The sequence below is a fragment of the Oenanthe melanoleuca genome, chromosome 15, assembly GCF_029582105.1.
Source record: "Oenanthe melanoleuca isolate GR-GAL-2019-014 chromosome 15, OMel1.0, whole genome shotgun sequence".
Lineage (NCBI taxonomy): Eukaryota > Metazoa > Chordata > Aves > Passeriformes > Muscicapidae > Oenanthe > Oenanthe melanoleuca.
The window spans coordinates 4170940-4194626 of record NC_079349.1 but is presented as its reverse complement, the minus strand read 5'-3'; the positions used below and the strand labels follow the sequence as shown (position 1 = coordinate 4194626).

General features: G+C 44.2%; 1 protein-coding gene across 14 annotated transcripts; it reads left to right on the top strand.

Annotated features, from left to right (window-relative positions):
• The first annotated feature begins 37 nt into the window (after nt 1-37).
• On the top strand, nt 38-23687 carry GIT2 (GIT ArfGAP 2). Of its 14 annotated transcripts, none has more exons than XM_056503930.1 (21): nt 38-456; nt 4472-4605; nt 5098-5210; nt 5887-5992; nt 6279-6365; nt 6503-6633; nt 7029-7123; nt 7708-7753; nt 8549-8597; nt 9067-9139; nt 9473-9570; nt 9847-9958; nt 10369-10511; nt 11240-11389; nt 12960-13208; nt 14581-14670; nt 16917-16999; nt 17074-17256; nt 18567-18683; nt 20749-20812; nt 21468-23687. In XM_056503930.1, the coding sequence occupies exons 1-21, from the start codon at nt 285-287 to the stop codon at nt 21678-21680; spliced, it is 2508 nt and encodes an 835-aa protein (XP_056359905.1). In that variant the 5' UTR covers nt 38-284; the 3' UTR covers nt 21681-23687. The 14 variants fall into 14 exon arrangements, with proteins under 14 accessions (XP_056359905.1, XP_056359903.1, XP_056359910.1 ...); XM_056503928.1 differs by having other exon boundaries at nt 8546-8597; XM_056503937.1 differs by lacking the exon at nt 12960-13208 and having other exon boundaries at nt 110-456; nt 8546-8597.

Genomic DNA, 23687 nt, shown 5'->3' with positions numbered 1-23687 from the left:
CCGCAGCCTTCCCATTGCCTTCCGCGCGGGGGGAGCGCTCAGCGCTGCCTGTTCCCAGCCCGCCTTCCCCCGGCCGTGGTTTCGTTCGCCCGCCCGCCATGGCGGGTGAGGGCAGGGCTTGCTGCACTGCGGCCTCTCCCACCAGCCTTCCCAAGCCCCGTCTCTCTCGTCACCCCGCCGAAAGAGCGCAGCGGGCCGGCAGGCGCGGCCCCGGGTGGGAGCGCTCCGTGCTGCTCCTCTGAACCAGAGTTTAGGTGAAGGCAGGCCCCGTGCCAGGAGTAAAGATGGCGGCACGGGCGACATGCGGAGCAGCACAGGGAGGCTCGGCGCGCATGCTCGGGGCCGGCCCGGGGCTGGCGGGGCCCGTTACCGGCCCCGCTGCCGCCGCTGCCGCCGGTCCCGCGATGGCGAAGCGCCTGAGGAGCAGCGAGGTCTGCGCCGACTGCAGCGCTCAGGGTAGGCTCGGCACCGCCGCCTGCACCGCGCGGGCTCGTCCCGCGAACCCCTCCCGGGCCGGGGGCCGCGGGGGTGTCGCCGCCCCGGAGCGGCCGCCGCTACACCTGTGATGGGCCGGGATGGGTTGGGTGGGAAGGGACCGTAAAGCTTCTCCCGTCCGCCCCTTGCCGTGGGCAGGACACCTGCCAGGAGCCCCGGTTGTTCCAAGCCCCATCGGTGTGCGAGTGTCCGGGTCCCGCTGGCACCGCCGCCCCTCCCGTGCCCGGGGCGGGCAGAGCTCCGGGGAACATCCTGCGGCTCTCCGAGGGAAACGCGGAGCGCTGACAGAAATCCACCTTCAGTCACGGGGCTGGAGGTGGGAGGAGAGCGTAGGTGGGAATGTGTCACTGGAGGGGAGCGGGGCTGTTTTGGGGGAGTTGGGAAGGGCTGGGTTAGGAGCTGTGCATCCATCCCCGTGTTCCCAGCGTCGGGGGGGATAAACTGGGAGTTGTCCCACGGCTGGGTTGGGTGTAGGTGTCCCAGACTTCCAAGGAAAGCTGTGCTCGGGGAGCAGCGTCTGCTCTCTGGGCTGACACGTATCCACTGCAGGTCGGTTCGGGAGCTTATGGAAACTGAGCTTGTCTTTGGAAAGGCTGTGGCATCTCCTGACCATCTGTGGTTCTGCTGCTCTTGTGTCTAAAACTGTCCTGCTTTGTTTTATCAGCTCCCTGTGTTTGTTCTGTCTGTATCTTTTCTGTCTCTGTAGTTTTTGCTGTTTGTGTTCTGGGCAGGTTCTTCCGATATAATTAATTAATTATGTACGTACTGAAATTAATTAAAACACTGTAACCTAGATAACACTTGAATTGGCTGAAGATAGGATGTGGGAGAGGGGATAATAACTTTTATTAAATCTGAGTTATGCTTTAAAAATTATAAAAATTCTAAATTAACTTCCAGGAAGTTACTTTCTTCTTTTTACAGAAGGAATTCTTCCCTGTGAGGGTAGTGAGGCCCTGGCACAGACTGCCCAGAGAAGGTTGCCATCCCTGGAAGTGTCCAAGGCCAGGTTGGACAGGGCTTGGAGCAACCTGGGATAATGGATGGTGTCCCTGCCCATGGTAGGGATTGGAACTGGGTGAGCTTTAAGCTCCCTGCAACCCAAACCAGTCTGGGATTCTGGGACTGTACTGGTATCCCTGTAGAAATTTGGTTTTACAATAAATGGAGCTGACATCTCTCAGGCAGGCAATTGTCCGTATCACACACGGTAGCCTATCTGTGCTTCCACACATCAGGGGTGTTCTGGCTCGGAGATAAAGCTGTGTGAATTGTGTTCCTTAAGCTCCTCGGGGTATCAGAATCGCTGTCAGGGTAATCCTTAACCCTGCTTTTTATCGTGACATTAGAGCACTGCCAGGTCTTTACTTATTGACTAGAAATCCTCTGGCTTATCCACATGTATAAAGAAACCTTAATTTAATCTTTCTGTAAATAAAAGCAATGAAGCCCTTGCTTTGGCTAAAGCAGAGGGTTTGTCAGTGGGTGCAGGTCAGGAGACCTGGGGGCTGCAGCCTTTGCACCACAGCGGGTGTGCCCAGCACCTGCATTAATTAATGCTTCCCCTGGAACCTCATCAATGCCCCCTTTGTCTGTGCGGCAGAGTGGAGGCTTTTCAGTGACACGGGGTTGATCTTACAGGAGCTCTTGTGCTGTACTTCCTATCCCGGGGCAGGAGCTCAGCTCTCAAACCCACAGCCGGGCTTGTCTTCATCTCACGCTTCCTGTTTTGAACCACCCTGCAGGTTCCTGAAAGCGCCTGCCCGGCCCTGCAGCTTCTCCCCAATTGTCTTTTGTACCCAACCCAGCGTGGGCAGCAGGGCTGGGCTGTGGCCATCCCTGTGCTGGACACTGAGGCTCCTCAGTTGCTTTGTCCAGCTCTGGGCCCTTCTCTCCAGGACAGACTTGGAATGGCTGCAGCATGTCTGGGGAAGGGAACGGATTTGGAGCCCCAGGAGTAGCTGAGGGAGCTGAAAAAGGAGCTCAGCCTGGAGAAAAAGAGGATCAGGAGGGACCTTGTGGCTCTGCACAACTGCCTGACAGGAGGGGACAGCCAGGGAAAGCAGGCTGCCCCCAGGGAGCAGGGACAGGATGAGGAAACTGCATCAAACTGTGCCAGGAGAGGGTCAGCTTGGACACCAGGAGGAATTTCCTCATGGAAAGGGTGGTCAGGCCTTGGATGGAGCTGCCCAAGGAGTTTTGGAGGTGTCCAAGGAATTCCTGACTGTGGCACTCTTGGCTGGGGGATCAATCACAGGCTGGACTCGATGGTCTCAAAGGTCTTTTCCAACCTCAGGGATTCTGCATATTTTGGCTCAAACATATTGTGGTCAAATCCATAGCTCAGTCTCTCTTAAAAATTACTCATATTCCAAGACAGACACTTCCCTGCATTAAGTTTAAACCTGAAATATCCAGGGGCATTGTGTGTTGAGGTGGATGTAAAGAAAACCCCCAGTGCTGATAAAGCTGAGCAATGCTCACAAACAGCCTGGAAATGGGCAAGGGAAAGGATCCCTGAGGATCCCATCTGTGTGTGATGAGGTTGTTTCTAACAAGAAGGGACCAGGTTCATTAATCTGGAAGGCTGCCTCAGTTTGGGTCATTAGGTTGCCATGAGTGCATCTCATTCCATTGCTATTCTTCTTGGAAGTCAATGTTGTTAAATAATGGAATGATTGGACAAGGAGTTCTATATGCTTGTTGTAATTTGGTTTTTAACAAATGGATTGGTTTTTTTGTCTCCCCTGCTTTAAATTGGGTCTGGGCTAGTTCTGGTGGGTCAGGAGATGCTCCATGGCTCGGACAGGTTTGCCTGCAGCACACCCAGATCATCAACTCTGCTCACAAACCACAGCTGGGATCACATCTCATTTGCAGGGATTCAGTCCATTTGTTGTGTGGGTCAGAGGAGACTGTTCCATGTATGCACCAGTGCTCAGATGTGTTCTGACAGGACTCAGAAGTTCTCTCATCAGATACCAGGCTTGCCTTGTGCACACTTATTTGGCCTCAGACTCATCTCTGCATTTGAAATTAAGATTTTTCCAGAATAAAAGAGATCTTGATTTCCTTTTTTGTTCTCCTGGGATGTGCTAGGTCTGAAGCTCTGTCTGGCTGCTCAGTTGCCTTTTCCTGCTGGGCTCTGGCTAAGCTGAGTTTCACGTGTCATTGACAGAAATTGGAATTTCTCCTGGAGACTGAGCTCTGAGCAGCTGAGGGACCTGTTTGGAGTCCTGTGGGCATTTATTGTTTCAACTTAATGCACCATTCCTACTTGATTTTATGCCTTTTGATGTTTGAATAGCTCATATATATTATTTACTACTTCACTTCCCATCAGTTTTCTTTCTGGGCTGCTTATAAGTTGGTTCAGTTTGGGTCTGGTGAAAGATGAAGTTATTTTGCTTGAGATTTTTGGATTTTATTTGACTTGGCACATATGTATCCTTCTGTATTATGACACTCTTGTGTGTTTTTATTATTTAAAGTGGAAATTTTAAAGATGTTGTTATAATATAGAACTGAAAACTGAGTAGTAGGGGGAAAAGCCTGAGTGCTGTGGCAGCTTTGATGTTTTTGAAAAAAGATTTTTGACTAGCTTAAAAAAAACAAAAGAAATTTTGAGAGTTTTGTCAAAGAGCAGGTAGTCCACAAAGCATTTCAAGGTGGCGTTAAATTCAATGTCCTGTTATGTTTAGAAAGGAAAGTATTTTCACAAAAAGAACTTCAACTTTTTTCCCAAATTTCCACTGCAGATCTCACTGTCCTTGGAATCCCAGATCTCCCAGGAGTGCCAGGACTGGTGTTCCCCATTTTCCCAGCATGCAGAGCCCCAGCAAGGCTGTAACAATCACATACTCACACACTGGCTGAGCAGGGAAGGTTAAAAGGCAGAGCTGCCCGTTTTAGACTCTGTTTTTGCAATCCAAGGCCTTGCTGTTTCCTGTGTTATAATGGATGGTTTCTTTTGCAGATCCTTGCTGGGCATCCATAAACAGGGGGATCCTGATCTGTGATGAGTGCTGCAGTGTGCACAGGAGCCTGGGCCGTCACATCTCCCAAGTGAGGCATCTCAAACACACCCCGTGGCCTCCAACACTGCTGCAGGTACAGAGGAAAACCTTTAAAAATATTAAAATATGGTGATTTTTTACTGTAATTTAAATCACTAAACTTTTTTTTTTTTTTTTTTTTTTTTAGAGGGCTTTTTTTGGTCCTTTTAAGCTTTGTTTTCCTAAGTTACTCTAATTTTTTTTCTCTTGTGACCACTTGGACCACTAAAGTCAGAATTATCTTTGCCTTTTGAATTGATGCTTTTGTTTGGAAGGTCACTTCAACTTTCCTTTCACAACTCTGCAGTACTCTGCTTCAACCTGAATTTCTTTTCACTGGAGGTGCTTTTGGGAAGAGCAGAGAATTTTAAGGGGGTTCTCACTACATTCCATATCATAACATCCTAATCCCAGTTATGATATCCCAGAAGTTACAGCTGCTGGCACACAGAGTGTGAATCTGCTGACTTGATACCTGCTTGAAAATAATTACAGATAGTTGATTAGTGCAGCCAGCAGCAAAATATCTGTGTGTTCTGGCTTTCAGATGGTGGAAACTCTGTACAACAATGGTGCTAATTCCATCTGGGAGCACTCCCTGCTGGACCCTGCCTCGGTGATGAGCGGGCGGCGCAAGGCCAGCCCGCAGGACAAAGTGCAGTAAGTGGGAAAATCAGAATTGTTACCTTGGAGAAGTGGGATTGTCTTATTCAGCACTGACAGGGCAACAAGGAATCCATAGGAGCCTGTGTGTGGTTTTTATTTTATTTTATTTTCAAGTATTAATTTTTTTTAAATGTGTCGCAGAAATAGGAATACACTACTTAAATTCTCTGAATTATTGTTTCCTGTTGAATAGTGAGGACCTTTGCTTACACTCTAGTCAAAGGACTTTCTTTGTCATATGCTTCAGTTAACTGAATGCTGCCAACAAAGTGGAATTTGATTGAGGAATTAAGTAAAACTCCAGATATTTTTTGTCTCTGACTATGGTGCTTCATTTTAAAATGTAAATAACTGTGTAGAGTAAGTACAGGTCTTAAGTTGGCATGATTTTAAAGTCTGTATTTCTTTAAAGAAACAGACACCACATGCTACAGTCTGCAGATATTTGATGGTTGTAACAGACGTTTTCTCTATATGGTCAGACAATCTGCACTGGGCTGTTTTTTAATGAAAATATTTTTCCATGCCTAACTTTGCCCCCAGCAACACACAAAGCTCTGATTCAATCTTCACTTGTGAAATTTTTCTTTTTCTGGAGCATCTGTATTACTTATGAAAGCACTGATATTTCTTCCCTTTCCCTTCTTGTTGCCTGGATTTCTCTTTGCAGTCCCAACAAAGCAGAGTTCATCAGAGCTAAATATCAGATGTTAGCATTTGTGCATCGCCTGCCATGCAGGGAGGATGACAGTGTCACTGCCAAGGATCTCAGCAAGGTCAGTGGCTCCTGGGGCAGCACAGGCAAATCTCACTGACTTCCCTGCATTGCTTTGGGTTAACTGTTTTTCTGCACTATTACATAAATAAATAAAGCTTGACTTCAACTTTTTATGGTTATTACTGGAGGTGATGATTGAGGCATTAATTGAGGTGAAAACCCTTTACACAAAAGAGCTGTAGTGAGAACTCTGCATGCTCCAGTTTCTCAAAGTATGGCTGAAAAACAACTGCTGCATCACAGTTGTTGCTGCTGTGTTAAATATAATTCTACTTCTTTTTCAGCAACTCCATTCCAGTGTGAGGACAGGGAATCTGGAGACCTGTTTGCGACTGCTCTCCTTAGGAGCTCAAGCCAACTTCTTTCATCCTGTAGGAACACTTTTTTTTTCATTATTTTGATATACAATCAATTCCAGCTCATATTATTTTTACTCATTTCATGTTATAGTTCAATCTTCTACTCAGAGCTGCTGGCTAAGTAGATATTTTTCCTTAATCTCTTGCAGGAGAAAGGAAACACCCCACTGCACGTTGCTGCTAAGGCAGGGCAGACTTTGCAAGCAGAACTATTGGCAGTTTATGGTGCTGATCCTGGCACACAAGATTCCAATGGGAAAACTCCAGTTGATTATGCAAGGTAGGAGTCTCTGATGTCCATAAATCACACTAAGATACGTTTCTGTCCTGAAATAATTTGTCTGTTAAATGATAATAATACTTTTTCCAGGAAGAGTGAATGAATAAATATGAGGAATAAGTATTTTCATCAGATCACAGCCTGTGTTCTGAGTGCCTGAGACATCAGCTATGATGCCAAATGAACGGGCTGTGCCAATCTAGCAGCCCACAGGAAATTAATTAGAGAAGAGTTTCTGCAAGTTCAGGCTCCAGGAATGAGGATTACCTTGGGTTGGGGCACATGGGGTGGAACCAGGCTGTGATTTGTGATGGGTGCAGTGCTGGCTTGTGCTAAATGTGTTTCTCTGACCATTTGTGTGTGTCACTGACTGTCCCTGTCCCTGTGTGCCCCAGGCAGGGGGGGCACCACGAGCTGGCAGAGCGGCTGGTGGAGATCCAGTACGAGCTCACAGACAGGTTGGCTTTCTACCTCTGTGGCAGGAAACCAGGTGAGCACAACATCTGCACCCTCAGACCTGTCCCTGTCAGCTATAGGACATTCAGACTGTGCTGTGACATATTTGTGCACTGCACTTTCCAAATATTCCAATGTTATATAAATTACACAAAGCCAAAGTGTAAGATTCAAGATTAGGGATGATGCATTTAAAATTGGGATAAAACTGCAGGGTTGTAAATAGACATAAATGAAAACCAAAATTCCTTCCTGATTTTCCACAAATACATGTTCATTATGTACTGTAGAAACTCTTCTAATTGAAATGGAACAGCAGGGGAGTGTTCTGTTAAGTGGGTGCCTTTTGAACACAAGTACACTTACAGATTTTTAATCCTAAAGGTACCTGTGTTAGAAGTTAATTTTCTTTTTTAATGGAATTTCAATACAACTAGTAAGCCTTATTTGGAATCTTTGGAAATCATGGCATGAGCCTTCTTTTATAACTTGCCTAGTTGCCTGTTGGAAATTGAATAATTACATGCAAGATAAATTATTTAGTGCTGCCTGATGCTTGTTACTGTAAACTGTAGGCCATTACCAACCTAGTAAAGTGCAATTTGTTTTCAACTCTAGAGCACAAAAATGGGCAGCACTTTGTTATACCTCAGATGGCAGACAGGTAAGTTGCTGATTCCATCACGTGTCTGAAAACATCAGAGTAAAAAAACCCTGATAATTAAGTTTTCTTTCCTTTCTGAAACACCTTTTAAGCTTGTTGCCACTTGAACTTTTTTGTGTGTGCCTTTATTTGTCTTGAAAGCTTTTTTTCATAGAAAAGATATTGGGATATCAGCAAAATCAGAAAATTATAGAAGCTGATTGTATTTATTAAAATGCAGGGAGAAAGTGAGACATTTCTGTGAAGGGAACACACATGAGGAATTCCTAGGAAACAGATTGTGGAATTAATTTAAGGTCCAATTGAGTATTTTCCTGATTTTTCTAATGCTTGTAACTTTTGGTTGTGATCAATGAGATCATATTTGTACAAGAAGTATCAAGTACTAATTTCCTGTTCCTCTTTTACTGCTGTGCAATTGGAAATAAGACGGCTGTAAGTAAACCACTGTCCAACCTCCTGCTTGCAAAATTTCTGTGCAGAACTTTAGTGACTTAAAAATTGTGTGGGTAAAAACCTGTAGGTATTCATATTCTGAAGAATTTTTGGTATTATTTCATTTTAAATGTAAAAATTGATGTGGAAGGAAGCTTAATGATATGCTAATTGTGATATTATAGTAGCAATGTTAATAGGAACAGTGTGTTAAAAACAATGCTGAAAATACTGAAATATTTGGGGGTTTAAGGTAAAAGTGACCTTTTTTAATCACTGAGTTACCAAAATGTAAAATTTTGATATGCAGAAGCCATGAAATGCTGTAGATGTAATGATCACATCTTGTTTTCATAGCAGTCTGGATGTATCAGAACTGGCAAAAGCAGCCAAGAAGAAGCTTCAGTCTGTAAGTAAAACTGCATTTCTAGATGTGGCAAACTCTGCACTTCATCTCTCAAGCTTCCTAGCACAAACATCTCTTGACCCATCTGCTCTAGTTGCAGCTTGAAACACACAAATATTTTGGGAGCCCTTCCTTGAAGGGCACATATCCAGTGGCATTTGGTACCTCATTCCCACAGTGCCTCACCCCAAACACAAAAGTCTTTTTGTGGTCAGATGGGAGAAGGGAAAAAAAAAATCCCTTGACCAGGAAGGAAAGAGTGTGGAACAGGATGGTTGTTTCTGTACCAAGAAATGGGGTGGTCATACATGTCTGCTGCTTGTGCAGGCTGAGAAAGGAGCATTTCCATGGATTCTAGAGGCTGGAGAAAAGAGCAGAGTTGTGTTCTTACATTGTCTCTGTTATTTTCTGTTATCAGAGATTTTACTGGCTTTCATTTCTTTTCAAACTAATTATTCTCCTCTACCCTTAGCTAAGCAACCACTTATTTGAAGAACTTGCCATGGATGTGTATGATGAAGTTGACAGAAGGGAAACAGATGCAGGTGAGTGGAATGAAATAAAACAAGTCTGGATTGTCACTTTACATACAAGATGCCAATCCAAGCACATGTTCTGTTCAAGTGCTTCTGTATTCAGCAGTTACTGCTGAGGGGAGTTTCTTTGTCTTGCATTGCCTGAAGGGGATGTTAATTGAACAAATCTTGTGTTTTTCACAAAGTAGAGAATCCTCTGGGGAAAAGCTTTCCTCTGAATTGATTGTGTTTGTGTTTGAAATTGCAGCCTTTTATTTGACAAAGAAATGCTGTCAAGCAGTACAGGAAGGTTATTCCCTTTTTCTTTTTTTTTTTTTTTTTTTTTTTTTTCCTCTGGAGCAGTTTGGCTTGCTACTCAGAACCACAGCACACTCGTGACAGAGACCACTGTGGTCCCTTTTCTTCCTGTAAATCCTGAATATTCCTCAACCAGGAATCAGGTATGAAATCTTAATACTGTAAAAATAATTGAATAGCCCAGGTAATTAAGTAGGCCTAAGTAATACTGCTTTACTGCATTTTATTATTGTAGAAGAGTTGCATCTACTTGTAAAGAGGTTAAAATAAATTCACATTTCCCCTTTAAATCACACTTTTTGCAATAAATGAAGTTGACTGTTCAACTACAAGTGTGTAGTCTTATTTTTTCCTGAGAACTCTGCTATTCTTCTGATAGAGAATGTACTTTTCTTTCCTCTGCATGATTCTGTATTTAGGGAAGGCAGAAACTGGCTCGATTTAATGCCCATGAGTTTGCTACACTGGTTATAGACATTTTAAGTGATGCCAAACGAAGACAACAGGGGAATTCTCTCACTGGTTCCAAAGGTGAGTTAGATTTTCTTATCAGCCTCTCAGCAATGCTGAATTAAGAGAGAGATCTATTGTTTTCATATCTTTTTTCCCCTCTGGAGGGAAAATACCAAAAAAATCTTTTCTAACTTTTAATATTTCCCTATATTTTTTCATTTGCATGCTGGCATCCATTTCCACTGTAGTCTGTTGGAATTTTTTTAATTTGTATTAATTTTATTAAACTGCTAAACAACTCTCACCACTTATTTTAACTTGCCTAAACTCTTAGAAAAAATAAAAAGGCAAATCCATAAAACTTGGACATTTTGGACAGTAATCATTCATTCCTCCTAGGTGGAACTAAATTAATTTTTTTTTTCAAAGTATGAACTTCCTTTTCTTCTCCAGACTTATTAGTATGTATTTCATGTGTTGACCTGCAGAAAATGTGGAGCTGATTCTCAAATCAATCAGCAATCAGCACAGCAGTGAAAGTCAGGACAATGACCAGCCTGATTATGACAGTGTTGCTTCAGATGAAGATACAGATCTGGAAACAAATGCAGCTAAATCAAACAGGCAGAAGGTAGGATTGAAATGGTGATACACCCCCAAATGTTATTCATAAAGGTAATTTGTATAAATTATAATAAAATAAATATTTTAATTAATTTCTTAATCATGCCTCAGTCTATGAACTTTCTTAGATGAAGTTGCTTAAGGAATTTTTATTGTAAAAAAAAAAAAAAAAAAGCCTCTCTAGAAAAGTAATATGTATGGCTGAAGATAAGATACAGATTTAATTGCATAGATGAAATAATTGTATCTGCCAGAAAGCTCTGAATCAGTGACTCCATGGTATTTCACAAATATTTACTGCCTCCTACTGAAGAAATACTCACAGCAGGCAGGCAGTGTCCAAGTGAGTTAAGCCATTCCTGGAGTAATGCAGAATGGCATCACAGGGCAGTAAAACCTGGTGGTTCTATTTTAATAGATATGGGATATGCACATTGGATATTTAGCAGTCTGTCTTTTATAATTTTGCAGTTCTTTATTACATCTTTTAAAATCCTCATCAAACAGTATTTTATCACTGAAATACTGATGCAAATGTTTTTAGAGGAGCTATGAGCTGATTGACATCAGATTGCTTTTCTAGAGGATTTCAAATTATTTTGGTTAATGGATCTTACCAATTTAAACTTCATTTGAACTGTGATGCCTTTAAGGTAAGTACATGAAAAGCTGTTGAAATTTCATGATCTTGTTTTCTTCTTAATGGTGTAAGTATTTTTCTCTTCCTTTTCCTAGAGCCTGGATTCAGACTTGTCAGATGGACCAGTCACAGCCCAGGAATATCTTCAGGTTAAAAATGCCTTGGTGGCTTCTGAGGTGAAGATTCAGCAGTTAATGAAAGTGAACATCAACCTGAGTGATGAGCTGAGGATTATGCAGAAAAAGGTAACAGAGGAACCCCTCCCTCCAGCTCTGGGGGTATCTGAAGTTGTCAGAATAAAACTGCTGGAATGAAATAATCTAGTATTAGGATTGTGAGAGCTCATTTTAAAGTGGAGTTGCTTTGGGATCAGACATGAAACTAGAAATATTTATGTGCAACACATGCTTTGAATGCTGTTTTTTCATGGTGCTGGTGGTGATTCAGCCCTGCAAATCATGAGGATGGATTATGACAAAACTTTGACATCAGTTTTCCAAGTGACAGGACAGATGTTGCAAGTTTTGGGTGTTTTTGCTGTTTTGCTTCAATATAAACAGATTTAAACAATGGGGAATCAAGTGCCAGCACACTTTGTGTGTGCACTTATCATATTTTTGTGGGGTGAAAAACAATTTATATCTGAGTTCACTATCCTGTCTGACTGGCTGCTTACCCTCAGATTAATCCCTTTAATTAGCATTTAAAATCCTGTTTTCCAAATAATTACAATCCTTCCAGAGTCACATGTAGAGAAAGTTGTTGAGGCTGTAGGGTGGAGCTGCTGTTCTGGGGCAGAGCAGGACTTTTGGAGAGTGTTTTTTGGGAGACTGTTTCCACCTGAGGCTGAGCTAATTCAGCAGATTGGAAGATCCTTGTCTGTTAAATGCCAGTTCTCTTCTATCCTGTTGGAACAGTGATCACTGGGAGATCTCAGAGTGTTTCTTTGGTCTTTCAACTGCTTGTACTGGTTTCAGCATTTCTCTTGCATCAATTGAATTAACTTTTCACTTGCATTGAATTTCTTTAAACAGATACAGTCTAGGGTTAAAAAAAAACCTTTGGGGCCTATGGATTAATGAGGTTTTGGATATTTATGTGGTGTAGCAGAAGGGAGATCCTTGCTGTCCTGCAGTTTTTCTTCACTGCATCTTTTCTTTCTGATGTGTTAATATAGCAAACTTACTCCAAGTCCACAAAATAATCAGAATTGGTGCATTTTTACTATCAAATAAATACATAATAATAAAAAAAAAACTTCAAAATGCTTTCTTGTTGGCTTCTTAGATAGCAGCAGCTGATGCCTGATTTTCATAAGCTAAACTCTCTCCTTGCTTTGCAGAGCAAGCTCAAGTTCCTTTGTGCTGCCTCTGGTGTCTGTGCTGCAGTTCTGGCATTGTCAAATTTCACTGCCCTTATGTTAAAGTCTTCCAAGTCCTTGTATTGGCTGCTGCAATGGATCCCTTTGCTTGGAAAATTGTTTTGTTGGCAGTTTTTCCCCCACAGCCTCGTTCTATCCTGGATTCCTGTGCCAGTAGAGCAGGCTGGAGGGAACGTGTTGTGTGTTTTGAAGTACAACAGCCAATTTTAACATCTAACTTAGTTTATATCCCAGCAGCTGCTGGAAATTAGCACCTAAATATTTCCAGATCTGGAACAAAGGTGCTTCTGTGCTTATACCAAGTAGATTTTTGAAGAAGTGAACCCCCATCCAGCAGTACCTGGATTTTCCAGCACGGCTGACGAGCGAGTGTCGCGTGGTCACTTTGCTTTGGCACTCGCTCTTAGGAAACCACTGCTAAACATTTCTTTCAGCTCCAAACTCTACAGAGTGAAAATACCAACCTCAGAAGACAGGCCACAACCAATATCTATCAGGTGCAAAGTGGTTCTGAGTACCCAGACCCCAGCAGCAATTCCTCCCTAAAGCGGCGCCCGTCGGCCCGGGGCAGCAGACCCATGTCCATGTACGAGACTGGCTCGGGGCAGAAACCCTACCTGCCCATGGGGGAGGTCAGCTACCCAGAAGAAAACATCACCAGGCTGCAGCCCTTCCCTCCACACGTGAGTAAAACTGCTGCTGCTTCTGCATTGCCTCTCACATTCAGCTTTCCTGTCTCTTCCAGCTCCGCTCGTTCACTCGGCTTCTGCCACAGAGGGAAAAAAAACCCAGGGGGAATAAGAGCTGTGAGAGTTGTTCATGTTTGCTGTATTAACATGTCTGCAGGAGCCTGATGGTTTGAAAAGCAGAAGCTGTAGAGTTCTGGAGTATCTAAACTGGAGCTTCTGCTCAGCTGGTTTTTTAACCACACTATACATATATATATATATGTATATGTATATAAAATATCAACTTATAATTGTGTGAAAACCACATATAGTATAGTATGATAGTATTCCAAGAAGGTAGGTAAAGTTCATGTATTTCTGGAGATAAACACCCAGGTGCTAGTTTGTTTCATAACCACCTTGCAAAAATAAAATTGAAAAGTTTTCCCCAGACCAGTTTCTTATTCTGAATTTGGAACTGCAGGCTGGAGGTGGTTTAGATCTGCCAGTCAAGCAGATTCTTCTGGTTTAGTATTTTCCTGTGTGATGTGGAGAGGGAGTCTCTGTTGGCCAGAGGGATTTTGCACTGAGGTGTTCACACTTTACAGAAGTGACTCAACACACACTAGTGCATTTAATTAACAAGTGCATTTAATTAATCAGCACAGTTAATTTTTTATTTCATCTTTGCAGATTGCCCTGTGGGCTGGAATACAGGACAATATCTTTTAGGTACACATTTAAAATGTGTGGATTTTTGACAATATCTTTTCCTCTTGGTAGCAATGTTTTGTATTTCCTTCCAGTTAAATCATTAAGACCTTTAAAATGTGTTTTGGAGTTACCTTTGGCATGAAGGAGGGCAAATACTCCATGCACATTCCATAGAAGACAGTTAAATGCACCAAGGGAATCAGTCTTCACCTTCAATTAAATGAATTTAAGCTGTGAAATCTGAATAACTTTAAATTATATTGTCATGTTGATATAATGGCAGTTCTGGCAGCAAGAAATGTCAGAATTCATTTGTGTGTGACAGTGTTTGCAAAATGTGACAAAAGTGCTTTGTATAGATCCTTTGGTCATTTGGGTGGAAATTTGGATAGCAGTAGCAGTTCTGAAGCATTGATTTGTTTTGTGGAGTTAGTTAACTTGGCATGTGGTGAGTTTTTTTTTTTTATTCTCCATGCAATTTCAGTATTCTGGAATCTCAGTATTCAACATGAATTCAGTTGTGTTTTGAAAGAATTAAGTCCCCTCAGCCTAAGCCAGATTCTCAACATCATTCTTGCTTTATGTCATCTCCATGGTTTTAAGAATGTTCCTTTAATTTCAGTTAAGAGTTTGTTTGTGTTTTGGTTTTGGTTTTTCTCTTTCCCATTTTTAGATCGGGAGGAGTGCGTTTGTGACCTCCTCTTCATCTCTACCTTCCTTCCCCTCCACGCTCTCCTGGTCCAGGGATGAGAGCACACGAAGGGTTAAGTACCTTCCCCATCGGTCTTTTCCCTGGAGGAGGTGCCAATCTCCCCAGAGCCACATCCTCTCTCTTCCCCCTCTCACTGCCTGGCCTTCCAGCCTGCATGGAGCAGAACTTCCCCCTCCCATTCCTGCTGCCACGAGCTCTGGGCTCCTGCCTCTCTCTAACTTCACATCTTCAGCCTTAACACCATGCACACTTCTCCAGGTCACTTGTTCAGCTGCACAACAGCCCCAAGACAAGCTGGCTGCTGTTTGGACAGTGATTTTCCAGGCTCTCACTGATATTTCTAAGCCAATGTACAACTCTCCTGCTGACTAAAAGCACTGCATGAGGCCCAGCTTCAAAGCTGCTTGCACCAGTCCAGGTGGTCTTGATTGATTGTTTACCTAAAAATAACAAATTTGGGGGTTTAAATGTTTACTCTGGTCTCTCTCTGACATGACACAGAACCTTCTTTTTCATTCCTTCTGTCCCCATTTAATTTTGACTGTACAGTGTTTGGACATATTAGTCCAGAAAATATTAGATTTGCAAGCAGGGTTAGAAGAAAAAACTTTCAAGGGAATATCCTGCTTGGCCAAATGGGAATCTGGGATTGGCTGCAGTGCTGTCTGGTATTGAAAACTTGCAGTGTTTGATTGTTTTTATTCTACACTGATTCTATATTAGTGATCCCATAGTATCCTCTTCTTGTAATTCATCACTGTTTGTGTTTCTGACCAGATGGTAGAGCTTTGCCACTGTTAGGATTGTTGTCTCTGTACACCTGGCAGAGGGGAAACGTCAGGCTCTATATAAAATGGTTTCTTATCTTCAAAATACATGTCACTCTTACAACTGATCTTTACCAGCTGTCCTGACAGAGGAGTGTTCAGAAAATGCTGGTTTTTCCTTTTGTGCAGAGTAACTTTAAAATTTAAAGTGGTTCCTTCACTTAAGAATTGATGGGCTTAACATCACAAGAGTGCTTAACAAATGTGCTAAATCTCAGCCAGTGAAAACCAGTTCCTGGTTGTATTTTTGGTCTGTCCTTGAGGCAGAAATATAATTTGGCAAGCAGATTCCTAAATGTCCAGGTGAGGGGTGCAGATTGGAGGTGTCCCTTACAGTTTAACCCTGGAGACTCCCTCATGGTGAGTTCAAGGTTTCTGTAAGAGCCCCAGGGCTGTGAAGGACCCTGAGCTGCTGCTCTGTGATCAGAGTGACCCCAGTGTGGTGTATTTGACACCAGGCACACTGTGCTGGGCACCTGGATGAAGCTTTGCAGTTTTTAGAAGACTTGAGGAAGCAGATGTGTGGTGATCCTGGGGTCTGGTTGAGGATTTGGCCTCTAAGCTCATTTTGATATCCCTTTCTTCATTCAGCCTTTGCTCTGGGATCAGCCTCTGGGGCCTCCAGAGCTCAATCCAGCCTCTGTTTCCCTCATTCCTCTTGCTCTCATTTCAGCTTCCACTTTGGAATTGGCCCCTGTCCTTCTTACACCATTCTTCTGTGACCCTCTACTCTGATGGTTGGACCTGTGCTCTGTGGTACCACTTTCACTTCTTAGGTTTTCCAGCTTTGGACCAGGATTAAGCATTTAATGGGCCTCTGTTCCTCATACTTTGGGCTCCCATCCTATTTTGGGCTGGAACCCCTCTCGTGTTGGCCCCCAAATTGTAATGAGCTCCAGGTCTCATCAGTTCCATGAGTGCCCTTGATCTGCAGTTTGGGCTCCCCCATCTCTTTCTCCTGTCTTTATTTTGACTTTCCCATTGCCACAGTCTTCAGCCCTTGTTTTGGGCTCCCATTTTGCAGTGACCTTCCCAGGGCCAGCCTCTCACCAGTTGCTTTCCACTCTACATTCAGCCTCCCCACCATGGTCTCTGGCCTCTGCTCTGTTCTCTTGGTCTGGTCTCTTTTTCTCTGGGGTTCTCTCCCTCTCCAGTGGATCTTACTCACTGTTCAGGCTCCTGTTTCATGGTGCTGCTCCAGGTGGCCTCTCAGAGTGTGCCCCTGGGGCAGTTTCAGTGGCAGGGAAGGATGCTATGCTCTGTCTGTCCTGCCATGCTGGGTGTTCAGGGGCTGGTGGGGCTGTGCTGTGCTGGCAGTGCCCAGGGTACAGGCTGAGCAGCAGCCTGGCATGGGGAGAGAGTGCCACAGCAGCTCCAGGCTAGCAGGAGCTGTCGTGCAAAGAGCAAATCCTCGTGCGCAGGACGTGGCTCTGGCACAACCCAGGGCTGAAATAAATCTGTTCCTTGCAGGCCTCGAAGCTGGAGAAGCAGAGCAGCGTGTCTGAGAGCGACTATGACAACCCCAGCACGCCCGTGGAGCTGGAGGAGCCGGGGTAGGTGCTGGGACACTGCTGGGGGGTGGCAGGAGCTGCTGTGTGCCCACCCAAGCCCTGCTTTGCTCCCCCAGGCCGGGCAGGAAGGGCCGGCAGCGCAGCGTGGTTTGGCAGGGGGAGGGCTCCATCCCTGAGGACACTGACCCAGCCCCCAGCTCCAGTTTGCCCAGTACTGAAGATGTGATCCGGAAAACGGAGCAGATCACCAAGAACATCCAGGAGCTGCTGCGAGCGGCGCAGGAGAACAAACACGACAGGTAGGGAGGGAAAACAGGAAATTCTTCAGGAGTGCAGTACAGCCCTGCTATTTACACCTGTAAAATGTCTGTTGTGCTCCCTGCCCTTAACTTGTGAGTCCTGCTGCAAAACAAGTGTCTATTATCTACAACACAAATCAAATGTGTTGTAGAAAACTCACTGCAGGTTTTTCTTAGGTCTTCACCCCTTCTGTGTTCATAGGTAATTACACCCTGCAGAATGTGATAGTAACACCAAGCCTTGCTTCAGGAGCAAATTGTGAAAGAGGGAGAATTTGGCTTTCCTACTGAGGTATTAGTACAAATTATGTACCAGCAAAAGTATTTTGAATTATTTGTTTTAGATATAGACCCAGACGAGTGAGGACATCAGGCTTCAGCTCCCTCAGGGAAATTCTGGCCCAGTTGAACAATTTCCAGAGTAGCTATGGGTGACTAGAAGTGATACTGCCCTTGCTGATCATCAGGTGGTGCTCCCCACACAGCTCTTTTAGAAGGCTGTAAATCAAAGTTACATATTCCCAGGTGTGAGCACATTTTGGGGCTGGAACTCTCTGGGCTCCAGCAGACCTGGCCCTGCAGGCTGGTGGCTCTGGCTCTGCTGTGGCCCCAGCTCTGTGCCCTCTGTGCCTGGGAGAAGAAGCAGCAGCAGTTTGTGTTGAGCCCTCACTTCCTGCCTTGCTCAGAGGAGTGCACAACAATGGGGCCACTTCTGTTCTGTTTTTTCCTTCTTGTACTTTGCTATTTTTAGCAGGGCCGGCGTGGCCTCTCCTTCTCAGCGAGTGACGACTTCTGCCGTGTTTGTGCTGAGCTCATTGCCCTTGGTGTAACCTTTTCTAGTGCAACCTCTTGTTGCTTGTTTCACACAGAGAAGCTTTAAATGAGTAGTTTTTATGTGTATCACACTATACAATATGTGAATTTTTTCTAAATCATTGAAGGAAACAATGCAGCATACCTGGCTTTCGTTGTTGATCAGGGTTTTCAAAAACCTGCTGTGCTGCATTTTTGTTTTCTGTACCACACGTGGAGTGGGGTGTTTGCCTATGCTTAAAGGAGTGTTATCTTGCAAAACACTGAACTTTGTTTTCCTTAACACAGGGGAATGCTTCCTTACCAAAGTGAGACACTTGAGGATGTAATATCACATCCTCCAAGCTCGTGCTGGGAACATAAGAGAAAAATCACGTGCTGCATAGATAACTGGAGATTAAAAACCATGATGCAAGAGTATCTATTAATGAAACCCCTTCTTCCTTTTGTTTCTCACTCTCTCCCATCCCTTTCCCTGTTCTCCACGGGCTGGGCAGGCCCTTGGAGCGTGGGGGCACATCCCAGCTCAGACACAGCCTCGGCACGAGGGTCCCCGGGGCTGAGCGAGCGCCCCTGCAGCCTCTGACCAGCCAGCAGCCCGGCCCTGCCTCCTGGTACTCTGGCCTCTGTCCCTGCCTCCCAGGCACAGTGTCCTTTCTCCTTCTCTCTGCTGCCTCTGTCCCTCCCACTCCAGCCACACGGGGGTCATGGAAAGGCGATGCATGAAAAGCTGCAGGGGTGTGGCACAGCCCCTTCAGCTCCCAGTTGTTAGCAGTGGGGAACACAACCACAGCCTGGAGCTGCCTCTGGTGTATTCTCCTGTTTCCTGGTTTTTTCTATTGTCTGTCTAGAGAAATTAAATTACAACTTGGTTTGGTCATGGAGTCACAGAATATTTGGGGTTAGGAGGGACCTTAGAGCCCACCTTGTTCCAGCCCCTCCATGCCAGGAGCACCTTCCACTAGCCCAGGTTGCTCCAAGCCCCATCCAGCCTGGCCTTGGACACTTCCAGAGATCCACACAGCTTCCCTGTGCCAGGGCCTCAGCACCCTCACAGGGAAGAATTTCTTCCTTTAGGAAGAAATCTTTGAGGTTTGAAGGTCTCTCCAAACCCAATCAATTCTGTGATTTTTATGAACAAAACATGTGGTTGCTACTTATTTGCACCATTGCAAAAGTAGCAGGAGTTTCACATTCCCAAGGTGGAACATTCATACCTGACAGCTGAGGCCCCTCATGTGTTTATACAGTTGAGGGTCAAATGAGATAATTTGTATCCCAAATCCATGAAAAAAGATCTGTGTTTATATGGTATCTTCCAACCTGACCAAAATACTCTTTGTTAATGCCTAAAATAAAAGTGACCTTTGCATGAGAGGCTCTTTAAAACAGGAACTGCCAGGTTCAAACCCCAGCCAACAAATGTCAGGGTTGGAGGAAGAGATTAACACAATTTACTGCTAATGAGGGATTCCTTTTCCAAGCTGTCCCTATTTGAATATCTTCCTGATGTCTCACTGGAATGTGTGTAAACCCAACACAGTGTCAGAGCATCTCACAAGCTCACAGTGAGTGTTTAGACATTAAACTAAAGCCATTCCTCCAGGCCACACTGCAAACTTTGCAGCTGACCTAGAGAACACACAATGAAACCCACGTTGTTCACCTGAGTGTCTCATTCAGGTTATTCTCAGGGCTTTGCCTTGTTAGTGAAGGGTTTAATCAGTAAATTGACTTTTTAATGAGGTAGGATGCTGGTCACTGTGGCTGCAGGGAGCAGATTAATCATTAACTCCACAGCAGAAGGGGAATTGTGGTGAACTTGGAAGACCTCTCTTCACTTTTAGTTTGGAAGAACTCATGTGACTTGAGACACATGGAAATAGTCCTTTCAAAGCAATTTTCCTGCATTGCCAAAATGACCCCAGTGTGTTGCTTCACTCTCAGTGCATTTGCAAGTGACTGATTTTTTTGCACCTTTGGTGTTGCAAGAAGATCAAATGAATAATGACTGGGGGGTGGGTCTGGGGGCTCTTTTTGCTTGAAAGGGCACTGACCTACCATAACCCACACATGCTGAATAGTTTTCTTGAATGCTTTGTGTTTTTTGAGATTCTCTTGCTTGAGATTGAAGCATAAAAGTGAGTCTTTTGAAATGAGACTTGAGAGAGCACACTAACACTTCACTATTCACAGCAGTTTATGGCAAATAGATCTATTTTGAACAGACCAATTTTCATATGATATATAAATCAGAACTGAAATCTGAGGATTCATGGAATCTGCCTTTGTTTTGTTAACTAACTCATCAGAATTAGTGAAAATTTAGCCTAGAACTCACAGATTGTGAATGTAGTTGGTAGTTGGGGGATGCATGTGTGTGAGAACTCTGCCTTGTCTGTTTACTGGGTATTAATTAATCCAAGAAGGCATCTTGATGTTCTGAGGTTGCACACAAATGGAGACTTTCCTGACAATATTTTATATAAATTGTTTTATATGGGCAGTTACTCCTTCAGACCAACTCTGAAGAACAATGAAAATCTAAGAAATAATTTTGCACTGTTAAGTTCTTGCTTTTTCTGAAGTCACATGGTTGTTTTTAGAATAAATCACTGAGCAGTGAAGTGGAAGAGGGGAATCTCTACACAATAAATAACCCAGGGCATCTTTCTGCAGCTATATACCGTGCTCCGAGAGAATACATGTGGCAGTGACAGAAATGGCAGCCTTGTTCCCAAAAGTAAGTACCTGCCACCATCTGAATGGTTTTGGCCTCTCTCCTAATGTGTAATTCCCCTGCAGAATGAAAATCCAAAATTATTTCCCTTCAGAATGAAAATGGGTAACTTGTAAACTTGTAAAAATTTGCACAAAACTGGAGGTATTTGGATCTGGCATGAAGAATTGTGATTCACCAGATTCATCACCCCTTTTTCCATATCAGTGCCATTGCCTGGATTTCTTTCTTGCAGAAAAGAAATCTGTTCTCCATCCATCAAAGGGATCTGTTTGCTCCCAGCAAATTCAGGGAGTGAAATCCCCATGACTGAGTTCTTGTAAAGTCTCACCCACCTCTCCAAAGCTGCGAGGAAGGAGCCAAGGCTGCTGGACACGCTGTCCCCTCCTGGCAGCCAGGACGTGGGCTGGGACAGTAAACAGGCACCAGAACTGTGCATGAGTAACTTCCTAAGGGAGGGCACGGAGCAATATTCGCAATATTCCCTGCCTGCTGCCTGGCAGCCGCTCGGAGTCTCCCCGAGAGCAGAAATTCCCTCTGCTGCCACCAGGGGAAGGCTCGGCTCGGCCGCAGCATCAAAGAACCCTTGTGAGCACTCCCGCCTAATTAAAAGGTTGTGTTGTTCTGCGTGTTTGCAGCGTCTGTTTTCTCTTCCCAGAAGCCCAAATCGGAGCTGGTGAGGACTTCCCTGCGCCTGCTGACCTCCAGTGCCTACAGGCTGCAGTCGGAGTGCAGGAAGGCGCTGCCCGCCGAGCCCAGCCCCGCCCCCGACATCCAGCTGGTGACACAGCAGGTCATCCAGTGCGCCTACGACATCGCCAAGGCTGCCAAGCAGCTGGTCACCATCACAACCAAAGAGAACAACAACTGAGCCACTCGGGGCTTTTTACTCTGGGGGTCTTTTTTAAAGGTTGGATTTCAACATAGAGGTGTGGAACTATGCGCATTTTTACGAGGAAAAAAAACTTCAAGGGGCAAGAAACTTTTTTTTTTTTTTAAACTCAGTATTATTTTTGCATGTTTTCTAACAATTTTATGATTAATTTAACCCACTGCCTTATTTTGTGCCTGTGTTGCCAGTGTAGTTATGGGTAATAGCATGTTGCAAGTAGCTGTCGAGCCACTCTGGTGTCCCAGCGCTGTACTGAGCTCTCCTGGTGTTTCCTTGGGGCCACGTTCTGCTTCCAGATCCTGCTGGTGGAACTGCTCTGACACCACTGCACGCATGGGAGGGCAGCATCTCCATCCCTCCATCCCTCCCCTGCTGGGATCCTGCTAGCTGAGGCTCCCCAGGCTCCAGGACTTGTCCCAGCAGGAAGAAGGTTTGTCCTGGTAACGGGGTACAAGCCCAATGTTCTCTGTTCCCATATCAACTGTTGTGCAATATGTTTTTTAGTCTGCTAAACCAGTAGTAGTTGTGGGCATCCAAGCTTGTTATGTGTAACTCTTCAAGGTCTTTGTCACTTTATCTGTTTTGGAAGGAATTTGAAACTTTTGATAGTTATTTCTTTTAGTTGTCACTATGCCATTAATATATATGTTTGATGTTACTTTAGGGCATTAGTGGTTAAAATATTATCCTTTGTTTCTGAGTTAGTAATTCATTGTTAAGTTTCCTGCAGAATTTTCCTGTCATCTTTGAGGCACCGTCTTGTTTGCAGCAGCATTTCTAAGTAACTCCAGATGCAATTTCACTGAAGATTTCTGTGCTCATTAACAGAAAAAGGAAGTTAGAAGAGTGCCAGTGCAAAAGCAGCTGTGTCTGCCACAGCACCTAAACCTCTGTACCTCAACATATCCAAATGTGAAAGCATTTCTCGTATCTCCGAAGTTTTTTATGCAAATCTTGCAAAATTTGACAACTTGCTGAGTAACCCCTGCCAGGCTGCCTGGCCCCAGTGGCCATGTGTGCTCCAGATTTCTTCATCCATAACAGTTCACAAAAGTGTGTTAGTCCATAATTTCAAAAGTTAGAATAGTTTTGGGAGTCTGAATTTCAGATGGTGCAGGAAATCATGGATTTTTGCCTCTGCCTGTGTCCCATTTGGAAGTGCATTGTCACTGCCCAGGAGCCAGCAGAAATGATGTTTGTGTGGATATATCCAAGCACTAGTGCCATAGCACTGCTGGATTCCTGGTGCTGTCTGGCTCCCAGAGAGAGGGAAGGAATGAAGAGAGATGACAGCCCAGTGAATTAATGTTCTTCATTGTTTTATTTCCTTTCTGCCCTTCTGATCCCCAGAAGCAGATCTAACCTGACAATGCAGGCAGGCTGGAATTAAAACTGCAAATGACCTTTGTGAAACCTACAAAATCATGCAACTGGTAATTAATTAAAATACAATGACAACCTTCTAGGAACTTTCCTTAAATTGGCATGGCTGAAAAGCAGCAGATGGCATTTTTCAGTCTCTCAGGATCCCTCTGTGTGTTGTTTTTTAACATATCTTACCTGCTTCCCAAAGCAGGGTGACACTGAGCTATGGTGTAATTTATCACTTATTTAAACCTGCCTTTGATCCAAAAGCAAGGGACACTTTAGTAACTGCCAGCCCCTGCTCCAGCTACACTGAAATCAGAGTGGTTCACACCCCACAGGAACCCCCAGCAGCAAGTTCATGAACCATCCACTCACAGCACTGCAATCACAGAGTTTGTAGCACCTCAAATAACAAAGATGTGTTTTTCTTTTAGGACTAGATCTCCTCTTGTTCCCCTGTAAACAAACTTGCTCTTCCTTTACAAAATGCTGCAGAGGAAAGGAAAAGCTTTTTTTGCCTTTTTCCAAACCTTGTATTTATCAGTGTCATTCTGTCTGTACAATATTTTGACTTTTAATCTTTTGTTTACAGTATTACTATAAAATGCTAAAACTCTT